The sequence below is a fragment of the Berghia stephanieae genome, chromosome 3, assembly GCF_034508935.2.
Source record: "Berghia stephanieae isolate SIO BIC M18660-M18661 chromosome 3, UCSD_Bste_1.3, whole genome shotgun sequence".
Taxonomy (NCBI): domain Eukaryota; kingdom Metazoa; phylum Mollusca; class Gastropoda; order Nudibranchia; family Aeolidiidae; genus Berghia; species Berghia stephanieae.
In genome coordinates this window covers 40,776,113-40,797,374 of record NC_088362.1, presented here as the reverse complement: position 1 = coordinate 40,797,374, position 21,262 = coordinate 40,776,113, and the positions used below count along the sequence as shown (strand labels likewise).

At 34.7% G+C, this 21,262-nt stretch overlaps 2 protein-coding genes across 6 annotated transcripts in view; one reads left to right on the top strand and one right to left on the bottom strand.

Annotated features, from left to right (window-relative positions):
• LOC144967731 (uncharacterized) overlaps positions 1 to 510 on the bottom strand; it is a 30,570-nt gene extending 30,060 nt beyond the window's left edge. Inside the window, exon 1 of one of the 3 annotated variants that reach the window (XM_078905306.1) lies at positions 463 to 510. The gene's annotated coding sequence lies outside the window, so the exon portion shown is untranslated. Of the gene's footprint in view, positions 1 to 183 lie in introns of all 3 variants that reach the window. The other 2 variants (XM_078905307.1, XM_078905308.1) reach the window with 2 other exon arrangements.
• Positions 73 to 21,091, top strand: LOC144967730 (uncharacterized). 3 transcript variants are annotated; one of them, XM_078905304.1, is made up of 8 exons: positions 7,895 to 8,220; positions 10,863 to 10,934; positions 12,180 to 12,285; positions 13,300 to 13,437; positions 14,947 to 15,168; positions 15,850 to 16,068; positions 18,006 to 18,315; positions 18,355 to 21,091. In XM_078905304.1, the coding sequence occupies exons 1-8, from the start codon at positions 8,198 to 8,200 to the stop codon at positions 20,463 to 20,465; spliced, it is 3,201 nt and encodes a 1,066-aa protein (XP_078761430.1). In that variant the 5' UTR covers positions 7,895 to 8,197; the 3' UTR covers positions 20,466 to 21,091. The 3 variants fall into 3 exon arrangements, with proteins under 3 accessions (XP_078761431.1, XP_078761430.1, XP_078761429.1); XM_078905305.1 differs by lacking the exon at positions 7,895 to 8,220 and adding an exon at positions 73 to 319 and having other exon boundaries at positions 18,006 to 21,091; XM_078905303.1 differs by having other exon boundaries at positions 18,006 to 21,091.
• The last annotated feature ends 171 nt before the right edge of the window (positions 21,092 to 21,262 follow it).

Genomic DNA, 21,262 nt, shown 5'->3' with positions numbered 1-21,262 from the left:
ATTTTGTTGAAATTGTGTGCACAAGAATTTATTCCGACTGACTTTGCCACATTGATTGCCACGGTTATTTTCGCACTTAAAATTAAAACTTGTCAGACAAGGAAGAATTACTGCCATTATTGTGTTATAGAAAATGACAACACCCTTGTAACAAAACATAGCTAGGACTATATCAAAATTTACCTTGGGACCTGCTTATCTATAAAGGCCGTTCAAACACTGAAATCAAGGAAAGTGATAAAAGATAACCTGAAAAAATGGAAAGCCAACAGGAAAAATAAACGAATCTGAAACATCGACGCTCTACACTAATAGACAGGTAAATATCAAGATACTTGGCCTTGACTATAGAACTAGTGCTGCATATCTACAAGAATCAATAACTGTGAGCGGTGTCTTTGTCACAAATTGTCGATCTCATTGATCTGTTAAATAATTATATCCCACGACGCTGCTACACACTTAGCTCCTAGGTTTGCTCCGCTCTATATTTGCATCCAATAAACTTCCGGCATTTCACCTTGCATTTGTTGGGTAATGTTCAGATTTTGTTTTGTTGGCACGCGTATTAAACGCGATAGTTTTACAGTGGATGGCAGGAGAAGAAAAACAAACCTTTTCATTATCTACAGCAAGGTATGACATCGAAGATGCACTTCATTACCATCTACAACCAACGAAAGAGATTTGCCAAACAAATTAGTCAACTTTTTTCAAGACAAAATTCATAATATTCGTTCCGAACTAGATTATCATGCACCATCATTAGATACAGATACACCATGTGGCACCCATTCAGACAAATCCAACCCAGTTTCGTGAAAGAACTGATCACAAAAGCCCCCATCCGGCACAATTTTTGGCCAGCTTCATAGATGTATTATTACCATCTATTATATCAATCAAAAATACATCCAGCGGCGTGGCGTATTGACGGCATATGGTGGTGCCATGATTAGAAGAAGAAGAAAAATTCTTAAACAGTGAACAAGATTAAGAGGAGAGAGCACATGTTAAAAACTCTCTTTTTTGGAAGGGTGGGGGGAGGGTCGATGATTTCTACGAGTGTACAAAACTCACAAAAACAAATAATTCATGAAAACAACACAACACTGAATACAAGTCCGTGAAAAGGTCATTGTAATTATTCTTTGTCAACCATTAAAGGTGGATTTGAAATTTAAATGCATCAATATGTGAAATGTAATCAAAGAGAGAAAAAAACTATGACAGAAATTACTTACTTTTAGTACTTGTAAAGATAATCTGCACGGCGATGTTTCATCTCTGCAAATCTTTTTATAATTTGTTTATTGAAATCTGGAATGGCATTTGGCATCTATTTCAGCTTTGTGAATTGACAGAATCATTAAGACTTTAACCGCTCCTGTTTCATTGAATTTCGCAAGAAATTTTTCACTCTTTTAAGGGTGCTAAAACAACGTTCAGGAGGTCAAGAAATACGATGGAAGTGGTTAAGGTCACTATAGCCTATAGATGTCCATGATTTGTCAGTGTTTGTTGTATCTGTAAAAAGTAGACAATAAAAACAAAAGAAACGTGTTTTTTTTTTCTAAACTAATTGTGAGCCATTCATGCCTGTCATACCATGTCACTGAAAAAGAGCGTTTTCGAGATTTCCACACCTGTGTTAATTCAAAATCAGTTGGTTGGTGAGGAACTAGTCTTTTTATTTCTAATTTGTCATCTAGTGTCGATCTCCCAAACGGTCGGTGAAGTAAAGAGTCAACTTGATTCATTGCAATTCATTGTTTAACAAAACAAAACTTCAAAGTATATCTCAAATAATGGAAATCAGTGGAATACGATTAATGATTGCACAAATAAAAGGTAGATTCAGATCTTAAAGCATCACAAAGAAAAAATCACTCCACTTAAGTACTTAAGAAATAAAAAAAACACACCAAAGTATAACTGTTGACAATCTTCGCTTTCTTTCTCTGACTGACACAAATACACACGCACAAGCACACACACACACACACACACACACACACACACACACACAGAGAGAGAGACACAAATAAACACTCATACACACGTAACCATCAATTCGGCACTACAAGCAAGAAAAATGTTGGTAATTTCGTCCCCAATGCTTCGTGTTGCAAAGAATTACTTTATTCAATAATCGTGAAAAAGAGGTGGGAGGAGGGGGATTTTGATATGTCATATTTTTAAGTTTTGTTTTTCTTTGCTGCTCAGAAATAAACTAAACAATGATCAGTGTTTTTGACAGTTAATGTAATATTTTGGATGGCCGAAGTTACCCTAATTATGACGTCCAACGGTGGAGCTCTCAGATCCTGGCACAAGTCGAGGGTTTTTCCGCTATTTGTAGATAGTATAATTCGACCCAGTTTCTCGCTCAATCAGCTGTCGCGATACTAATGGATAGAGCATTAACTGGAGCTCGGATTGCTTTGCACCACGAAGTTTATTCAGTCGCGAATTCGCGCAGTGATGTCACCAACACACGAGTCGGCGCAGTGCGTGATTCGGAATCTTGAATAGAGTGGAGACTAAAAGGGCAGTATGTTGGCGAGTTGGCGAAAGACAGTGGAGTTAAAATTTCTCAGTTGTATTTTTAATTAAATTATGCCGTTAATGATTTTTAAAAGATTGGTGTGGTGCCTGGCACCATTCGATCCAATGGCCCCACGCCACTGAATACATCACTACTAGTGATAATAATAGCAAAGTGTAAAAAGGAGGAAAGTGAATCGATCCATCGGTCAAAGTCAAACGAACTCAAAGAATATACAAAAGTAATAATGTGTATTCTGTATTATTAAAATATATTGCAACTGCAAGTACATATCCACTCTCATCATAAAAAATATAATTATATTGTATGTAAATATTGAATATTGTCCTATCCTTAACATGGTTTTAAGGCCTACAATATTACTTACACTTATGTCATCTACATCTGAAAGTATCCTTTTATCTTTACAAATCAGGCTGTAGTTTATTTGTTAATGAAATCGTGTGGTTTTTTTTTTGGTAGTGCAGTTTATAAATGATACCAATGAATCTTTAATAAATCGTGAAATATGGGTTTTAAAAAATTTACTTAATCGGTCGCCTTGACTAATTAGAAAATAATATTATCTCTCTATAACAGAGGGATCTACTAACATAACATGAAGATAGAAGTATTGCTTTTTTTTTTCTTCAGTCGACGCTAGTCTTGATATCAAGATCATAACATAAGATTCCGTAAAGCCTCATTTTGGTGTTTTAAAAAAGCAAACGGCGCTTCTTAAAATACTTAAAAACTTGTTACCTAATGCCTATGCAAAAAAAATCAATGTGTTGTGCCTTTTAAATCTTTTAGCTACTTTTGGCACCATTGACCATCAGATTTTGTTGAGAAGACTAGAAAATTCATTCGGCATACAGGAATTTTCCCTTAAATTTGGTTTAAATCATATTTACATGATTTACAGACTGTCATAGTCAATGTTGTTCAGTCAGATCAAGTTTTACAAAACTTTGGAGTGCCACAAGGCTCTGTTTTTGGTTCTGTCCTTTTCATTGTATATATGCAGCCCCTTTCTAGTGTAATATCCAGATTCAATCTGATTATCAGTTTTATGCAGATGATACGCAAACTTAATAGACATTATCCGTAGTAAATTACAATTCTTAACACGACTTTCAAGTTGTTTTATTGAGATTAAATCTTGGTTGTACCAAAAAAAAAAAGGTTAACACTAAACGATAATATAACCGGGATCTTGATGTGTGGAAGGCCGAGTATCCTTAAACGGGCAAACACATATGGTATTACTCTTGGAAACAGTGCAATAGAATCTTCAAACAAAACAAAACAACAAAAAATTGGGGTCATCATTGATTAAGATCTTCCCATGACAAGCCATGAACAACATACAATATATGTACATAAAAGTGGAAAAAATAAGCAAAATTCGCAATCTAATACCAAAGCATATAGCAGAACTTTTGGTTAATTCCCTTGTTTTATTCAAATTGGACTATTGTAACTCCCTTTTGGAAAGACAAAATATGTAAACTTCAGGTTGCTCAAAATAATGCAGCCATGCTCATTGTACGAAATAAACATAATTCCCCGTCGGCAACTTGTCTTCTCCGTGAGTTACATTGACTTCCTGTGTAGAAAAGAGTTGCCTATAAAATGTGTACCTTTGTCTACAAATCCTTGAGCACTAACTGTCCTTCCTATATTAAATACATTCTTCTGAACATCTATGTCCCCAATAGAAACTTTAGGTCAAGAAATGACCAATCAATCCTTGTCAAACCTAAGACCTTGCGCAAAATAGATGAGCAATCCTTTAAATTTTCGACCTCCCATATTTGGAACTCTATTTCATCACATGTGAAATGCTCGGATTTGTTGACAACTTTCAAATCTCGCTTAACGTTTTATCGTTTTACGTCATAAGTTGCTATACTATTATCACGTTTTGTTGTTGTTAAATCGAATTCGTATGATTTCTCCATCTACATTTGTCTTACTGTAATACGCTTTGTTCTATATCAATACCATTTATTACTATTATTATTATTATTATTATTATTATTATTATTATTATTATTATTATTATTATTATTATTATTATTATTATTATTATTATATTATTATTATCATTAGTAGTATAATATAATAATAATAATAATAATAATAATAATAATAATAATAATAATAATAATAATTAATAATAATAATAATAATAATAATAATAATAATAATAATAATATAATAATAATAATAATAATAATAATAATAATAATATAATAATAATAATAATAATAATAATAATAATAATAATAATAATAATAATACAATAATAATAATAATAATTATTATTAAAGCAAACACACCACGTGCAGTAACACGGTCTCTACAGATTCACTGTTGTATACTAACGGTCGATCTTTGTTTCCTGTGGCCACCTAATTCAGTCACACTCAGTCCCGTGACCAATCAGATACACGAGTGAACGTGCTCCATGTAGAAGAGACAATATTTTCCCATGCGAACCTATCACTTTTCTTCTTCTTATTAATCATTATGTAGAAACTCCGAACTACATTTGATTTTTAAAATAAAAAGTGATAAAAATTATATCAATTCAATTTAAAAGGCATACATTTGGTGCAAAAATCCTTACCTCCCTGTTTATATAAATTAATCACTCTGTAGTTACAAAAAAGTTCATAGTATCATTGGAAACGAAAAGGTTAGTGGTGTACATATCTGAGATCAATATGTTCTTTATCAACAGCATTCTTGAAAATCATTTAAAGTAACTGTCCGCTATACAAAATAAGTTTGTCGGACTGTAGCGAAAGATCCTGAAATTAATATTTTATAATTATCATCTCGGTTGAGTATAACTGGAGAATTTTCAAGTGCCTGTAATTTATATTATCCAGATTATGAACTATATTATAATGATGTTTGTAGAAGATCTTTTGGAGGTACATAATTTGGCTCGTTTTAGCTGTATTTGAAGATTGTAAAAGCACATGCTTTTAACAAATGACGAGGCACTTGTCTGTGGTGAGAAATTGTTGTAAATGTGCCTGCTACTCCTCTACGTCAATTCCAACTTCTATTAGAGGATACATGTTCTATACAATGCATGCGTATTCTTAGATTGGTCTCACAAATGTTTTGTATCCGTGGGTTGATTGTTTTGGATTACAACGAACAAACGCACGTGTTCTATTGGCTTGTGATATTATCTGTGCGATATGTTTGTTCTATTTTGTGGAACTCAAATCATGGATTTATTAGAAGCAGAAACCGAGAGCCATGTCACAATAAACTACTAACCTGCAGAAATAATAATTTCATGGGCTTTCGGCCTCACTTAAACTGGCAAATTTCTGTTTCTCGTCAGATCAGTTTGCCTTTTTTTCAACCACCCTGGTGAATAAGGGCTTTAACTAGTGCCGCGCTGAGGACCGGACCGAGGACCGGTCCCACGGTCTTTTAGCTGTGAACCGTGGTCCAGTCCCAAAGAGGAAGACCGCCGGCGGTCCTCACTTCTTATCACTTTTCAACGGTCTCGCGCCATACTACTTCCCCAGCGATTCGTTGCCTCGGTCCTTTGCCTATCTTCCACCAATCACCACCCATCCCACTTAATTAATCGCACCCACCCCCCTTTGCCATACACTAAACGACACAGACGACCATAGAGGCAGACGACCACCTCCCTCCACTCCGCAAAACGCCCTTTCGTGTGTGAGATGGGGGGAACAGGAGGCGCACGCCTTGGACGATTCCATTATACGGGGTAAATTTCAAAATTTACTACACCATAATGATCGCAATGACAATGATCTATGATGAAGGCATGACCCCTCTTCTCTAATGGGTTATTGTTTGAAATGTATGTGACTACTAAAGATGTGTGTGTGTGTGTGTGTGTGTGTTGTGTGTGTGTGTCGAACCTAGCAAGTTGCAAGTCTGATTTTTTGTTTTCTTTTGTCCATCTCTTGTCGCCACTCCTTTCTATCGCATTGTTGTCATTTAAAATAATACAATAATATTAAAATTTCGTTTGGTGTTTTAACTAATCAAGTAATATGAGTTTCATTAGTTTCTTCCGTCCAAAAAAAAACAGTTATAACGTCTGTATTTTTAAAAGGTCCAATAGAATATTTGGGGACCCCGATAGCTCAGTTGATAGAGCACTCTCTTTATACGCAAAGGGCCAGAGATCGATCCCGGGTGCAGTCGATTTTTTTCTGAATCCCTGTCTACTCAGCAATGAATGGGTAGCTGAGTTTGTTAGATCTGGCGAAAAGTCACCATCGACCCCTCTTATCACCTCATCCACCCCCTCTTATTATAACTTCACGTCTCTCTCTTACTCTTCAATGCTCGCTGCCCTCTAATGTGTGTGTGTGTGGGGGGGGGGGGGGGGGGGGGGGGGGGTAGGAGTTGCGTGTGTGTATCAACGCCACGAACAACTCGATCAACGCCTTGGGCGATGCCATTATCTCCGTTAATGGGGATAAATTTCAAATTTTATTAAATTATCGAAGTAACAATGAAGTACGGTGAGCAAATAAAGAAGGCATCACCCCTCTTCTCTAATTAGGTTACAATTTGAAATGAGTGTGACTACTCCGTGTGTTTTACTCCTGTAGGCCACAGTTTTCATCGTGTAGCGGTCTTTAACGGTTCAAGAATGAACGGACCGGTCTAGAGACCGGTCCTTGCGGTCTTCATTTCCCAAGGACCGTAGGACCGTGGTCCTTAAGCTTGCCAAGGACCGCCCCGCACTAGCTTTAACTCTAGCGCAGGTGGAGGGCGGGATGACATGGAAAGAAATATTCGTCACCCAGAGAATTGACTCTAAAATAAAACAATCGTTAGCATCTATTATCAAGAATAAGACTCGCCTGACATAAAAAAAAGCTTTAAAAAAAATTAATATTCAGTGCGTTTATGGGACCAACAGAAAAAAAAAAGTAAGAAAAGCATAAGCAATGAAAACACCCCGGCTTCTAAACAATCTCTTGGTCCTGAGACATCGCAATACCTTTAATTTCCTGACAAGGGTTAAATGTTAAAACACTGTTTTGTTCATATTTTACACAAGTCATTATTATTATTATCATTATTATTATTATTTTATTATTATTATTATTATTATTATTATTATTATTATTATTATTATTATTATTATTATTATTATTATTATTATTATTATTATTTTTATTATTCACCTTCCTTCCAGAAAAAATACATCAAGCGCTTTTTTTTCCACACTGTGAAAAAAAACTGATTACTGAACACACTGCAGTTCCGATCCTTTTTTTTAAAAAGTAATTATAAAAACTATCTAAACGGCTTAAATTTTTTAACGAAACAATATAAAGATGAGATAACTGACAATGGGACAACTTTATGCGTGTTTGTTGTGCAATCAGATTCCCAAAGTTTTTCAATTTTAGTCGCTCAACTGTTTTGGTTTTTAAAATTTTTCACAAGTTGGAGTAGCAGATTCAAATTTTTATATGCCTGAGCACTGCAAAATGATAAAGTTGTAACGTATTTTTGGACCTGGCGTGTTGTTGGCGTCTACCTGTCCACTGTCCAATTCCCGACTCCATCCATCCAGTGACCTGAGACAAACAAGTTCGGATTTATTTGGACAGTCTATCCATGGATGATTTGGTTGACTTGAGGTGTTTATTTTAATTTTATTTTTGTTTCTTTGTTTGTTTAAAAAAATAATTTTTGGCTTTTTATAACGGAGATTTTGAGATTTTTAAAATAATAAAAACAAATTTCACTTGTTGATGGAGTGTAAATGACTAAGGTAGAAGTAGAAGTGAAAGTGAGAGTGTGCGTCCAATCTCCTGACTAGAGCCCAATTTTTAAATTAATATCCTTTCTGTGGCTGCCTTGTCAATTTGTGGTTTGTTTCTTTCAAAATGTCACAAGTCACGTTAAAAATCATTCTAAAGAGTTGTAAGCTGAGAAAACTGGGAGGCCTTCCGAAAGCTCCTCGGTCCAGCATCTCTGTCAATAAGTATTTTCACTGTGGACCGTGGATCTTTTGACAGGAATTATTTATTTCATTTGTCAATTTATATCTAGAACTAGAACAAACCTTGATAGACGTCTAGATTAGTGAAAGTTTAAAATTTCATTATATGAAAATACGACCATTGTTTTCGGTATGGTTGTCTGCTGGGGATAACCAAATTTCGTTATTCCCAGACAGATATTTGAAACTCCGCTCTTTTAAACAATTATCCACATTCCAGAATATGGAATCCAAATGCACATAGAAATAACGAAAGTTAATAAAATATCTATAAAAATTAACTGGCACGGTCCGAGCCTAAAAGAGGAAACGAGAGAGAAAGAGAGATAGAAGATATGAGAAATAAAGTAAATGAGAGAGAGAAAGAGAAAATGAAGAATATCAATATTATTATTAATTGACATCACTCCATGGCGGTTAACAGTAGATAATTGACGATTTTCCAGCTGGCGCGGTCTGTGACTAAAAGAGGAAATAAGAGAGAGTGAAAAGAGAAAGGTAGCGTCAATTGCCAAGGACCTTGACAATTGTCAAATCGTCAATTGCCAAGGACCGTGTCAGTTCATCAACTACGCATGTGTACTTTTAACTGCCACGGAGTACCTTAAGTGTCACGAAGTGATGCATTGCCACAGAGTGATGTTATGTATTAATATCAATATTAATTAATACTCTCTTTTACTCTTCTTTCTCTCTCTGTGTCATTTTCTCTTTTTTTTTATCTCTCTCTCACACACTCTCTCTGTCATTTTCTCTTTTCCCTCTCTGCCATTTTTTCCTCTCTCTCTCTCTCTCTCTCTCTCTCTCTCTCTCTCTCTCTCTCTCTCTCTCTCTCTCTCTCTCATATTTCCTCTTTTTGTTACGGACCTTGCCAGTTGGTAGATCATCAACTATTTACTATTCATGCCACGGATTGATCTTGTTGCACAAATGTTTTACGTTAATTGTTACGTATTAAGATGATGTGCAGTATGTTTCCTTTAAAATAAAGGAAATCTTACTTTTCTTTTTTAATCTAGGACATGTTGGCAGGGATTTGCCACTTCGTCCTTCTGTTTTTTTCCCCCTGCTGAATCCACAATCAACAGTAATTTTTGTTTGATATTATTTTAACTCATCTTGGAATTCGTGAAAAGACATAAAAATTAAAAACAAATGCCAACAAGTGTTGACTTGATCCTTTCCACAACGATTGACAAGGAATGAGTGAATGGCGAATGGAAGAAAAGAAAGTGACGGGGTTCGAGATACGTATGCGCGCAAATCGAGGCTCGACTGAAATCACCACATGCAGCTGATTGAGGCCCAACTGAAATCACCACATGCAGCTGAAGAGTTCCAATTTGACTCCTTGGCAATTGATGAACCGTCAACTACCAAGGACTCACTCCTTGGCAATTGACACTTCCAAAGAGAAAACAAGAGCATTATATCACTAACAATGAGCAAAATACAGAGAGAGAGAGAGAAAATGAGAGTATTAATTAATATTGATAAAAACATAACTCTGTAGCAATAACATCAATTCATGACACTAGTATTACTCCTGGCAGTGAAAATACACATGAGTAGTTGAAGAACTGACACGACTTTGTCAATTGACGCTATCAATAAAATATTCACCTAATATTGATATTCGTAACTGTGGGGGACCTCTTATTCAGAAATATATATAGTAATGGGCATGGGGGAGAAATTCCGTAAGCTCCTCGGGGTAGCATCTCTGTCAATTTGTATTTTCACTGTGGATCTTTAGTCAGCCATTTATTTATGCAATTTTTCAATGTATAGTAGCATTTTTAAAATTCTAGAACGAACCTTGATAGATTACTAATTTAATCTGATTAGTGAAATTTTAAAATATCCTAATATGGCCATTGTTTTGGTTCTCTGTCCCAATTTTGTCATTGAAGTATTGAAAAGTAGTGCAGAGTAGTCCTAGGTTGTTTTTTTGTCCTATTAGGGTTAGCTCGAAGTCCTAGGATTTTTTTCTATTGTGGTCAGTTATAGGTCTTAGTAAAGGTCCTATGGTGTTTGTTTTTCCTCTATTAGGGTTAATTCTACAGGTACTAGGATTTATTTTTCTTAGGGTTAGTTAAAGGAATACTTGGGTTGTTTCCCTTAGCACAGAGAGCATACAGAAGGCCTCCGGGCAATGCGATTATAATTGCTATTATGATGATGATGATTATTATTATTATTATTATTATTATTATTATTATTATTATTATTACCAATTATATGTCCCCCCTTTTTCCATTTCTTTTTTATCTTTAGTCCTCTTGAGCAGGAGCTTGAAGCCTTGTCTGCGATTTATCTGGATGAACTGAAAATTCATCGATCTGAGGAGTAAGTGACATGTTTTTGTTATCTTCTTCTTCTTCGTTCCTCTGATGGACATCTATGGCTGCAGTCCGATATCTGCTATGAAGTTTGTGGTCCGCTTTAGGTCCTCAGCCTCACCATAGAGCTTTGTGTTGAGTGTTGTAGGGGTGACCCAGTGGTTCGAACGTTGCACGTGGTATAATATGTTTTTGTTATAAAAGGGACAAGAAAAAATAGTGTACTCTCTCTCTCTCCCCCTCTCTCTCTCTCTCTCTCTCTCTCTCTCTCTCTCTCTCTCTCTCTCTCTCTCTCTCTCTCTCTCTCTCTCTCTCTCTCTCTTTCTCTCTCTCCCTATGTTTTACTGATAGATTTTGTGTTACTTACTGATTTTGAATTTTTCAAATAGGCAGGTATGGCATAATATGATATTCCAGTGAGGAAATCATAATACACTACTTGTAGAGCTGTGAAGACTCAGGATTTATTCGCCCAGTACCCGGGTTTGAGCAGCGGATTGTAGAATCAGCAACTTGATTTCCAGATCGCCGAATGCCAGGAATCCGTCAGAATTATTTTAGTAAATAAGACTGAAATCAAATATTTTTACATTTGAAAAGAACAATAATATTAAAGATTTTAATAGTTGTATTTTAATTTGAAAGTGGCTTACCAGACAGTGGTGAAATTTTATTTACTGACATTCCCTGTCAACCTGTTTCCACGAACAATAAATGACTGGAATCTCCTGCCACTGTGTACATAACGAATGTTGAATGCTTGGAAACTTTCAAAACAGTGTTGAACGCATTTGCTCGTCAAAGTAATCTGTGACTGTTCCCTGTCTTGACTGGGGCCTTTTACAATTACAAGCCATTGAAGATTGAACCTAGCAGTAATTGGGTAGCTTGGTCTGTTTGATCTGGTAGAAAGTACTTTGCAATAGACTAGTGTTCTATTTAAAGGATAGCAAGCAATTATTGCTATTATCGTCCATTTCTCACTATAGAAACCTGGATAAACTCCGGCTCCATGGGCCTTATGGCTCTGAAAGACATCAAATTGGTGCAGAGTCGGCTTATCAATGGTCTCAAATTTGTGAAGAGATTAAATTGTTATCACAATGGTCATTTAAAAAATATTTTAAAAATTGTTCATTCTAATATTTGAAAAGTTGAAAAATGCAGATATGTCCTGTGTATCCACTTGATGGTTCTATGTGGGAGCTAGTTTTTATATGATGTTTTTTTGTTTATAAAAATTTTTTTTCAGTGGTAAACATATAGAGGAAGTTGAGCTCATCTTGCATCCTGCCACAGGCAATGATACAACCAAGCAGTTTGTTCGACTGAATCTTATATTTCAACCAAGCTGTCAAGTGAGTTTTGAAAGTTTTAAATGTTATGGTATTCCGACAATTTGATTTTTGATTCATTATTGTTATTATTATTATTATTATTATTATTATTATTATTATTATTATTATTATTATTATTATTATTATTATTATTATTATTATTATTATTATTATTATTATTATTATTATTATTTTCATCATCATCATCGACATAGGAAGTATCAATATCATCATCATCATTATTGTTAATCAAATAAATATTATTATTTTTTCTTCTTCTTCTTCTTCTTCTTCTTCTTCTTCTTCTTCTTCTTCTTCTTCTTCTTCTTCTTCTTCTTCTTCTTCTTCTTCTTCTTCTTCTTCTTCTTCTTCTTCTTCTTCTTCTTATTGTGATTATAATTAAGACATGTATTTTTCTTTATAATCTGAGGGTTATAGCTAATTTAGACCTGATATCATTTTGAAAGTTTTTGTTATGGGCATAATATGAACTTTTCCTTTCTTATTCAGAATTTTGTATAAATAAACCTGGAGAAAATTTATGAAAATATTTCGTCACTATCTGAAACGAAGAAAATTTATGAAAATATTTCATCACTATCTGAAATGAAGATAGTTTTATGACTCTGAATTTCCATTTTAGACAAACCCCACTAACAGCTGGGCGTATCTAAGAAAATATTTTTTTTGTTTAGGGGAGAAAATCGGCTCTGAGTTTATCTTAGGCAAAAGCCGTTCATGCATTAAATTTGCTGTGGATATCATTGTGTTGCTGAAAATGCTCTCCATTTCTATGTGTACCCACCTTGTTTTACATAGTCAGAAAAAGTTAGATCAGCTTGAATACGTCTCTCACAGAACATTCTTCCTATAAGTAATGAGTATTGGTATGCCACTATTTAATCTTACTTTCAGATAGTTATTAAATAGTTGTTTTCTACTGATACTTTTAATTAATGGAGACGGTGGTTTATTTAAATTAATGATATTGTTTTCAGTTATTGTTTGTAGACTTATTATTTTTTACAAATCCAGTATCCAGATGAAGTCCCTGAAATTGTCATCCGAAATCCCCGTGGTTTGGGAGAGGAGGAAGTGGCCAGTCTAGTGGAAGACATGAGGGCAAAGGCCGTGGAGAATGCTGGAGAGGTCATGCTTTATACCTTGATAGAGGTCAGAATGATTTATTTATTTTTTTTTGTCTTTTGTTCTAAAACTTAAGCTTCTATAATAAATTGTAATGTCCACCAATGTGCTCAACACACTTTATAGGAGGTTGCATGCCATCAGCAACACTGCACATGCTGGTTTTGAGACATGGTGCATGTAAGGCTGTTACAATTTCTTTTTGACAAATGCTATGTATGCTATTACCTGCTATGTATTTATTTTACACCTTAGGATAGTGAGAAAATGTTAGCCTTTTCCAGGACACATCTTTGTGCCATTTGTCTTGTTATATATTAGGCAAATAAGATTTTTGGTAACATTAAGGCTCCGAAGCCACTGGACCAATAGTCACCAAATTGTGCTTAGTGTTTACAATTGATATGAAGATGGGTTGCATGTATTATGAGTTTGATCAAATTTCTTTTTGTCAAATCCCAAATCCCATCATGTGCCATCATTTTTAGCTCTTGGGTATAATTTTAATTAGAGTTTCATCTATGGTTCCGACACAGTAAATATTTTTAATGAAATAAGGTCATTTTCTCAAAAGAGTATTTCCCTTGGCTTGGTAGTTCAGGTTAAAAGGGAAAACATTGTTGAGAAGCAATTGAATTGGTTAAGACAATAGAAATTGAGTTCAAAATTTATTCAACACTTCATCCATAAATATCACTTGATTGACTTATCATCATGTTCATTGAACAGGCATCGTTAATGGAAAAGACAGCCATGCTTTTAATAATAATAATAATAATAATAATGATAATAGTAATAATGATAATTATTATTATTATAATTATGATAAAGATAGTAAGTAATAATAGTAATATTAATAATGATGACGACGATGATATAATATTTTTTAACACTTCCCCTTTGTCTTATGATTTATATATATATATATATATATATATATATATATATATATATATATATATATATATATATATATATATATATATATATATATATATATATATATATATATTGAATCGTGTTTGATATAGAATACAAATTGTCACTCATATTTTTTGTGGCCGAGACGTTTGTTTCTGTGTCTCTTTACACATCCTCAGTCGGCGTAATCCTCAATACTGTCCGAAGCACAAAAAATGTGAGTGACAATTTGTATTCTATATTAGCTCTAACCATCATTATCGAGCACTTTCGTACCTACGAGTACCCACCAACACTCATAAATATATATATATATATATATATATATATATATATATATATATATATATATATATATATATATATATATATATATATATATATATATATATATATATATATATATTTGTTTTGTTTTTTTTTGTTTGTTTTTTTTAAAATAAATTTTTTTTTGTGTTTGATAGCTCGATTTAAATCTTTTATTATTCTATAAAATACCATTTTATTGTTGCTTAAATAGTCTAAAGGTAAAAGTCTCGCAAGAGCTGGAAAACCCCTAAAACCAACCTGACAACAAACATTTTAGCACAACCTCTTGTATTCTCTTGTAAACAGATGGCAAAAGAAGCTTTAACAGAAGGTAACATCCCCCACTGCCCCTGTGTGGTGTGCCTAGAGCATTTCAAGGAGCATGACCTGTTTCACCGCACTGCATGTTACCATTATTTTCACAACCACTGTCTGCACAAGTACTTAGAACATTCTAGAGACCAGATTGAACGGGATAAGAAAGAGGCTGAGGAGCATCGACGTTTGAATCCAGAAGATGAGAAAATGGTATGTGGTCTAGATAAGAGCATTCCCTCAGAGACATAAGGCTTCTTCAGTCATATTTTATTTTGTTATTTGAATGCAAGGTCGTTGAGTATGTTAAATCTATGTGATGCTCTATAATTGTTTGTAGTTACAAGTGGTGAACCCGCAACATTTGTGAGGAAATAAAGGCTATTTTACGAACAGGCAATAAGCTATTTTTATTATTATACTACTGTATAGTGGATGTTAACGTTGATCGAGATGAATCTTTTGAGCCATCAATGATCAAAATCGGTCTGGTGATAAAGTCTATATGTGCACGCAAATGAATCTGGCAACAGGACAGCCAGATGGCAATTCCCAACGTCAAATGAAGGATCATTATGCACTAGTAGCAGATTTTATGAATAAGCATTTGAGTCAACAGGTTATCACCTGATTACCGATTACCCTTAGTTAAAAAAATGTTTGAAAGTTACTCATATATCAATCTGTAAAAAATTGTTTTATAATTTTTAGATTTGCCAGTAATTCTGTGCTCGTTGGCAAAAAATTGAACAATTTTGACCCCCACCCTATTTTTTAAACAATAAGATATATTTAATTTGCTTTTTCTCATCAACTAATCACTATCAATTGATAAAAAAAACTCAATCAGCAAATCGGTCGTTATGTCTAACATAATCTGAATTAATTCCACAGGAAGTCCTTATTGTCTGCCCTGTATGTCGTACTCCAATGGATGAAGACTCCCTATCCGTGTTCTGCTATGATATGGAAGAGGAAGAAGCAGAAGACTTTATCATACCTCCAAACATAAGAGAGCAACAAAAGAGAATGGCTGAATTGTACGAGAAACAGAAAGCGAAAGGGGCAATCATTGACGTGGAGTGGGAACGGAACAAGTACCTGGTCAACCCTGTAAGTGGAATCAAAATTATTTGTATCTTTTTTTTTCTTTTTTTTTTGTGACTATCCAGTTTCTTTTTCATTCAAGGTGACATTGAAAAATAATTATAAAAACAGTTACTTCATATCAGTCCTTTAATGTTGAAAACTACAGCATGGACATGGACAGTGCTTAAATTCACATTATGTATGCATTTTTATCGCACCAAAGTTTCATTTTTAAAAAAAACATTAGTAAATTTAAGTCTTGTTTAGCAAAGCAGATTATGATCAAGAGATACTTATATAAACGGCCCAATTTTATAGGTAAAGAAAATAATAGATCTGCATCACACCAGTCATATTATATTTTGAATGATGAGATGGAGATGTCCAACAACCAACAAGCAAGGCAGCATTTGAAACAAACAAGACTCAGCGTCGCTTTGCCTAACAACTCCCTGAATGTGGTGCCCCCCCTGTTTCATACATATGTTCAAGGGAAATAGAGTTTGCATGATGAGGAATGTAGAAATAGAAGAAAATCACTGACTTCTTAAAGTTCAAGGACTATAAGCCAGCAATGATTCCATACTCTTCAGTGTCAACCCATTTTATGGGTTTTGCACGCTCACTATTGACATCGCCTTATAGCTTTACATTTGCCTCTGGTTTCCCCTTCATTTAATTAGTTCTCTTATATAATAATAATAATAATAATAATAATAATAATAATAATAATAATAAAAATTTAATAATAATAATAATAATAATAATAATCTTTATTGTCCAAATTAAAGGCAATTCATGTGAGGTAAACAATGCTCAGTTTGGTTCAAGAAGATATATCTGCATAACACGTATACTTATATCAGCATATTACCTGTGTCCAGTGATATATATTATATACTTATCAAAATAAAAAATCACAACACTTTTTGAACTGGTATAACTTTTGAACAAAAATGAAAAATCAAATTATTTTTTTGGTAACTAGCAATTAATTTCTTAGTGAATACAGGCATATATGGGAATGCAATATTTTTCAATAATAACAATAACTGATTTTTAATTGATAAGAGCACTCCAATTTCCTACTCTTCACCAAAATGTTTCTGCAATCATTAGTGGGTATGTCCACCTCTGGCCTCAATGACAGGCCATATCCTGTTACTCATGGAGCAGGTATAATGTTGTAACATCTATTGAGGAAAGTTGATCAATCAATGTCTTAGAAAGTGCATCATTATTATTGACATTTCTGTCTTTAACATGGCAACTAGCCCAGTCCATAGGTGCTCCACCTACACATTTAGTTCCTCTAAAAAGTCATTACAGATGGTTGCCACAAGATAGGATACAACATTATATCTGCTCCATGAGGAACAACAGGATTCATCTTGTCATAGATACCAGAGGTGGACATACTTGCTACTGAATGCAGAAACATTTTGATGAATAATATTTAGTAATTAATATTACTGGAAAATATTGTATACTCGTATATGTCTGTACTCATGAAGAAAGGAACTGTTTCTCAACGAAGGAATAATTTTAATTTGTCCCTTTTGTTAAAAGGTGCATGAGTTCAAAAGTGGTGCATTATTTAGTTTGCTGATTATAGGTATACCTGTCCTACAGTGTACAATCATTGTTTCTCAAACAATATCATAATAGTTCACTACCCTTTGGTTTTGATGTAATAGCTTATTCAGTAGAATTATTATTCTACATTTAGGCCGGGCAAGTTCTGATTTAATGCAAAAAAAAATAGAAATTCTATGTTTAATTTTCGCTGACAAGCAATGCTTGCAATATTATCTTCAACAAGACCTCCAACATAACAAAATTATCGATAGTTTTATACGAGTTTCACTGTGATTGTGTTATTTCCATCTTGCTTTAGGCTTTTAGGTTTAGTATTTTTTGTATTTAAAGTAAAAATATGTATTATTTTTTATTGTTTGCAGGAAGAAAGAGTGGCAGTTCCAGTCTCAACAACAGAAAACACATTAGAGGAAACTTCAACTAAAGACATGGATATGGAAGAATTCATCAGAAATGAATTTGGGCATATAAATCAAGTTAATGATAGAAGCAAAGTTGGAGCATCTAGAAAAGGGAACTCTGGCTATGATAATTGGTCAAGACAGAAGTATGAAAGGCATCATGGAGAGAAGTATGACCGTTATCGTCGAGACAACTTGAATCGCAATAGGGAAGGCGGCGACTTGAATTCAAGATATAGAGGAAATCCACAAAATTGGAGAGGAAGAGGGGGTAGCTTTGGAAGAGGTAGTGAGTACAGAAGAGAAAGAGGTGGTGGAGGTACAAGAGGTAGAGGAGGATTTAAAAGAGAAGAGGAGAGAAGAGATAGTGAAGATGATAGAATGAGTAGAGATGGGTATGGTGCTGGGGGAAGGTATTCAGGTGCTTCTGTTAATAGTAGAAGTGGTGATGTGGGCTACCAAAATGATAGAGCCCAATCAAGAAAAGATTATCCCTCAGAAAAGAAGGGGTACAAGTACGGTCATGGACATGAGCAGCAACAGCAGCATAGACAACATGAACACCATGAACAACCCAGATATCCAAGTGGAAGAGGAGGTGGAAGGAGGACTGGGTTTAACCAACAGCAGGACCATGATGATAGGAGAGGGCATGGGGATGGTGGAAGGGGACGAGGTGGTAGAGGTGGGGGTGGAACCAAATTGGACCAGAGAGGAAGTGGTAGTGGTGGTGGTAGGATGAATGCAGGACGTCATGGAAGACTGGGCGATGAAGAGGATGAGGAGGAACGTCAGAGGGAAGAAAAAGATTTAAAAAATGTTGAAATAAATCAACGCTGGAGGGAGTTAAATTTTGGATGTCAGGTTAATGACCAGGGGAGAAAAAGTGGTTTTTGTGTAATTGACGATGACGATGATGGACATGATAATAATGGTGACATGACCAACTGTGGTGGTGTCACTGAATATTATGATGAGGAAAGGTTTAGGCATAATCCAAATTATGATGCAAATTTGAATGCAGTTGCATCATCAGACTCTGAAGAAGATTGGGGGAAAGAGAGTGACCCTTTTACTTTTGAAAGAAAAAAGATTAGACATGAGCAGTTTGAAGAATATAGCAAGTACAAAGCAGAACAACTCAATTATTATGCTCAAAAAGTGGATAAAAGGGCTGAGAAGCAGAATTCTATAAGATCAGAGCAACAGAGGATTCAAAGGGAGCAGCAAATGAAACGTCAGAGAGATCTGAGAGCCGAAGTCGAGCAGCGAGAACATCAAGCAAGTGAAGCACCCAAATCCTTATCAGTTCTAGAAAAATTTAGGCTAGACCAGGAAATGAAACAAAAGGAGAAAAGAAATGCAAGCAGTCAGCAGAGTGGTGAAAATGACAAAGCTTTGCATAGAGTTGTCCAAGGAGCTGAGTCTGCAAATCTGCTGCGCAGGGATAATGATGATAATGAATCATCCAGTGGTAAAGCTTTAAGTAAAGATGCCGAGCATTATAGGAAGAAAGCTGGGCAGTTGCCAAATAGGAATAAAGTAGAAGGTATAAAATGGGTGGGTGTAAGAGATCACGAGGATTATGGCTCTGAAAGCCATGATGCTGCTAGTGCTGTTGGGGGCAATAATGGAAACAGTGTGTTTGAAGATTCTTGGAGAAGACGAGAAGAGAAAGAGAGGCAAAGACAGAAACGACGAGGGGTAAACGGAAAGAAGACAGAAAGGTTGGAGAATGTGGATAGCGTTATTGATTATAATGATGGAGATGGTTTGCCAAAAAATAACCTCTCTGGTGAGACAATGGTAGGAAGGCGACGTGGAGACAGAGTAAAAGAATCCGAAACTTTAAGCAAGAATTTAAATGCTCATGTTGAAAATGATATTTGTTATAACCAGGGTGATATTGTAAAAAGACAAAATTTTGTGTCTTCTAATGAACTTACTCAAGTGTCTTCTGTGACAGGCAACGATTCGTCCTCTAGTCAGGAGTCTCGTAGCCATGCTAGTAATTTACAACGAAAAACAAAATGTAAGAAACCTCTCGATCTCAGGAAAAAACCTCATGTTGATGCTGGTGACAATCCTAATCAGTTACAGGCCTCTAATCTCAATGGTATTGAAAACCTAGTGGAGAAATTCCCAAGTTTACTGGAAGATTCCTACACTGAATGTAGCACACAACAAAAGTCAGGGAAAAAGAATGTTGAGATTTTAGAGCCCAATGGCATGTTATGTATGGCTTCTAAAAATGACCCAAATATTGAAGGATTTGTAATTGGCACTTCAGATTCCAAGGTGGTAAACGGGTTGTCTTCAGAGTTGGGCAATCAAACAAGAGTGCCAAATTCGAAGTCTTTCAACACCAAAAGCAAGTTTAAGCCTTTGGATTTTAGGAAGGGTGCAAATAAAAGGGTTTAAAATTTGATCAACCTGAGAACAATAAAAAAAATAATGAAGAGTTCTGACTTTTAAATTATAAGCTCAGCTATTTAATGCCCTGTTGTTTTATCAGGAAATACATATATTGATTGTATGTAAACTTGTTTTATCAGGAAATATATTGATTGTATGTAAACTTGTTTTATCAGGAAATATATTGATTGTATGTAAACTTGTTTTATCAGGAAATATATTGATTATATGTAACCGTTCCTCCATACTCTAAGCAAACACTTTAATTTTTTTCATTTTGGCAAGATAACTATTAACTTATAACACAAATATTGTCGATTAAAATGACCCAAAACTGTTTTACAGATTAATTTCATAGAGGTGATAATCGTAATTTAATAAATCAATATTTGAAGTGAAAGTTTTCTGGCCAAAATAAAGAAAAGATTTGTGTTGTCAGAGTGAGACAGAATTGTGTATACCGTACTATTAATTTATTGGGTGAAATTTGAATGCAGGTTCTGGTGAATTGCAAGAAAGCTCTAATTATTTTGATGAATGCATGATATGGATGAATTAACACGTGTAAGAGTGTTAGCTGATGAATTGTATTATAGAGGATAAAATCCATATGACATTATGGCCATATCAAAGTATTCTCTTGGTGTTTCATTTTTTTCTTAGCGATAAGGGGCTGCCAGAAGCCTAGGATCATAAAAATACAAGCAAAAAGATGAAAGGTTTCGCCACTGTTCAATTGGATCCTGACCTCCCATAGCGGGCAGGGAGGTACATACTGTGTCTTCTATCCCCTTATATCTGTT